Source organism: Cynoglossus semilaevis, chromosome 16, assembly GCF_000523025.1.
Source record: "Cynoglossus semilaevis isolate Cse_v1.0 chromosome 16, Cse_v1.0, whole genome shotgun sequence".
NCBI lineage: Eukaryota > Metazoa > Chordata > Actinopteri > Pleuronectiformes > Cynoglossidae > Cynoglossus > Cynoglossus semilaevis.
The window spans coordinates 16,827,245-16,829,568 of NC_024322.1; the positions used below are offsets into that span (position 1 = coordinate 16,827,245).

Consider the following 2,324-nt stretch of genomic DNA (forward strand, 5'->3'; position numbering starts at 1 on the left):
AATTGGGAATAACACATTTTCCTGAAATCAAATGGGAAGATTCACACACCTCAAAATCTTTCTGTTTTAAAGTCATTATGTCCCGCTCAAAGCCAAGTGACTGTTGACTGCAGGCTTTGCATTGTTGAAATATTCCGAGGTGTTCGGCACTGTGTTCACAGCAGGGACGGCACTTGTAGCAGGCTACGCTATGATTAGCACTCTGCTCAGAGGACTCCAAACAGTTAAATTGTTGAACACACTTCTGAAATGGTTGGCTTAAAGCTAGAGTCTCGCACTCATCGAGGATCTGGTCGGGTTCTAAGACAACCGTGTCTGCTGGATATCTGTCCAGGGCCTCTGTGTGTCCGTTACGGTACGGTTCAACCTCAGCCACGTGTCCGCTCGTCTGATGCTCCAGGCACGGAAGACAACGTTCCATGTCTCTGCTGACAAGTTGTGCTGTGTACTCCACAAACACCTTCATACCAAGTGCAGCAGCATCCTCTGTAGTGCCGGTTGAATCGGCACCATCTGCTGGTTTGAGAACCTCGCACTGATTTTCAAGCGTGTTCCCAGTGGAGCACTCTCCTTCTCCAGACACCTGGGACTGTTCAGAGTTTTCCAGATACATTGTCAGATTATTTCTGCACTATTTCTTTCTCGAGGTGAAAACTCCATGCATCGAGTGTGGCCGTCTCTCAAGATCTCACTGCGTCCCAAGTCCAAGAGACTGGTGGGTCACCGTTGGGTCCATCCAGAGTGGATACTCACACGGTGGGTGGGGGGAGTTACAGACGACTCCAGCCAGCCTGTGGGAGTAACAGCAACAGGAGCAGCATGCACGACGAGATGACAGGTTGTCACAACCAAAACTGAGATGACCACTCAACCCCCCCTTCAACGGAGACTAAGCAATTTATTTTAGGTCTTGGAAAGAAGTGACACATAACTTCTGGAATATCAAATCTCTATAAAAAGCTGAACTCAGGCATAAATCTGAAACGGAGACTTGAGCACAACTTAACTATTGGACCTCAATACCATGTCAGCCTCAAAGGTACACAGTTTTACCAGTGCATATCATATAAGTAATGAAGGATTTCAAGTTGTAATCAACTCTACCTATTCATTTTTTTCATTTTTGAACTTTTAATGTTTTGTTTTTTTATTGACGTTTGTGAAACTCCTTCAGTAACTCTCTGCAGCTGATTACTGATCAACTACTGATCAACTACTGATCGACTAGTGATCGACTACTGATCGACTACAGTTTCCTACTCAAAGCCTCAACAAGTCTCCAAGACGTCGTCTGCAGTTTCACGTGTCTTCCCTTTTGGCACCACCAGGGTTCCAGTGTTTGGACATTGAGTGATGAAGTAGTTCCAGCGGTCAGAGATGAACCTCTTCAGCATTTCCTTCGAGATTCTGTTTTCACGTACACCTTCTGGTCATCTCGATTGATGCCTGAACACGCAGTACTTTACGGACGTGTAAACAGGAACAGCTTAGAGCCAAGAAAACATGTGTTTGGCGGCTCACGGTCCTGTCCGTCAGTGCTGACCACATGCTGCTCCAAAGACCACACAGAAGGAGGGCAGGAGAAAGTCGATATCACAGGGAAACGCGGGGCAGAAATGAAGCCAGATTAACTTTCTTTTTTTATAGTCCTGTTTTGATCACCCCATAAGATGGAAGTAAAATTCACAGACACAAAAAAAGGACAAAAACACAAACATAAAAAAAACTATGAGTCATGCTCCTACAGTAAGGCACCTGCTGAGAGACTGAGAGGTTTTATAATATAGTTTAATATATATTTGATCAGTTAAACATTATCACGTGACAAAACTGCTTTTTCACCATTATATTTATTTATTATTGTGTACGAACTTCTAAGGTTTTTCTTCATAATTATCGGTTTAAGTTGTTGCACTACTGTTATTTTATATTTTCATTATCAACAACTTAAAATTACATAACATTACGTAATATCCGCCCCGGACTAGTTTACACCATGACATCCTTATTGGCGCTGGTGCCTGTTTAGTCCATCTGATCTTCCGACTCCTGCTGCTTTCTGTCCTGTTGTGGTTCCTGACCCGGGCTATTTCAGAGGCCGAGGTCGAGTCTGACTGGACATGTACATTGTAGCCTGAAAATACTCAGGACCGAGGACTGAGTAATATTTGTGATCAGAGTAATGATGATAATATATTAAGGTATAATGGAAGAACGTTTGTATCGACTACTTTATTTGTACCAGTTTTTGTGGTTCATGTCAAACCAGTGTAAGAACGTCTGCTGACAACCACAGGCTGTGGTCGACAAACCACATACTTCTG

General features: G+C 43.5%; 1 protein-coding gene across 2 annotated transcripts in view; it reads right to left on the minus strand.

The window, feature by feature from the left end:
• The window catches only part of LOC103392430 (uncharacterized), a 9,046-nt gene extending 7,890 nt beyond the window's left edge, over positions 1-1,156 (minus strand). For both annotated transcript variants that reach the window (XM_025063952.1, XM_025063951.1), the window contains exon 1: positions 1-1,156. This exon is cut by the window's left edge and continues 1,865 nt beyond it. In XM_025063952.1, coding sequence (XP_024919720.1) covers positions 1-613 — 613 coding nt within the window. In that variant the 5' untranslated portion in view covers positions 614-1,156.
• Between the last annotated feature and the right edge of the window lie 1,168 nt (positions 1,157-2,324).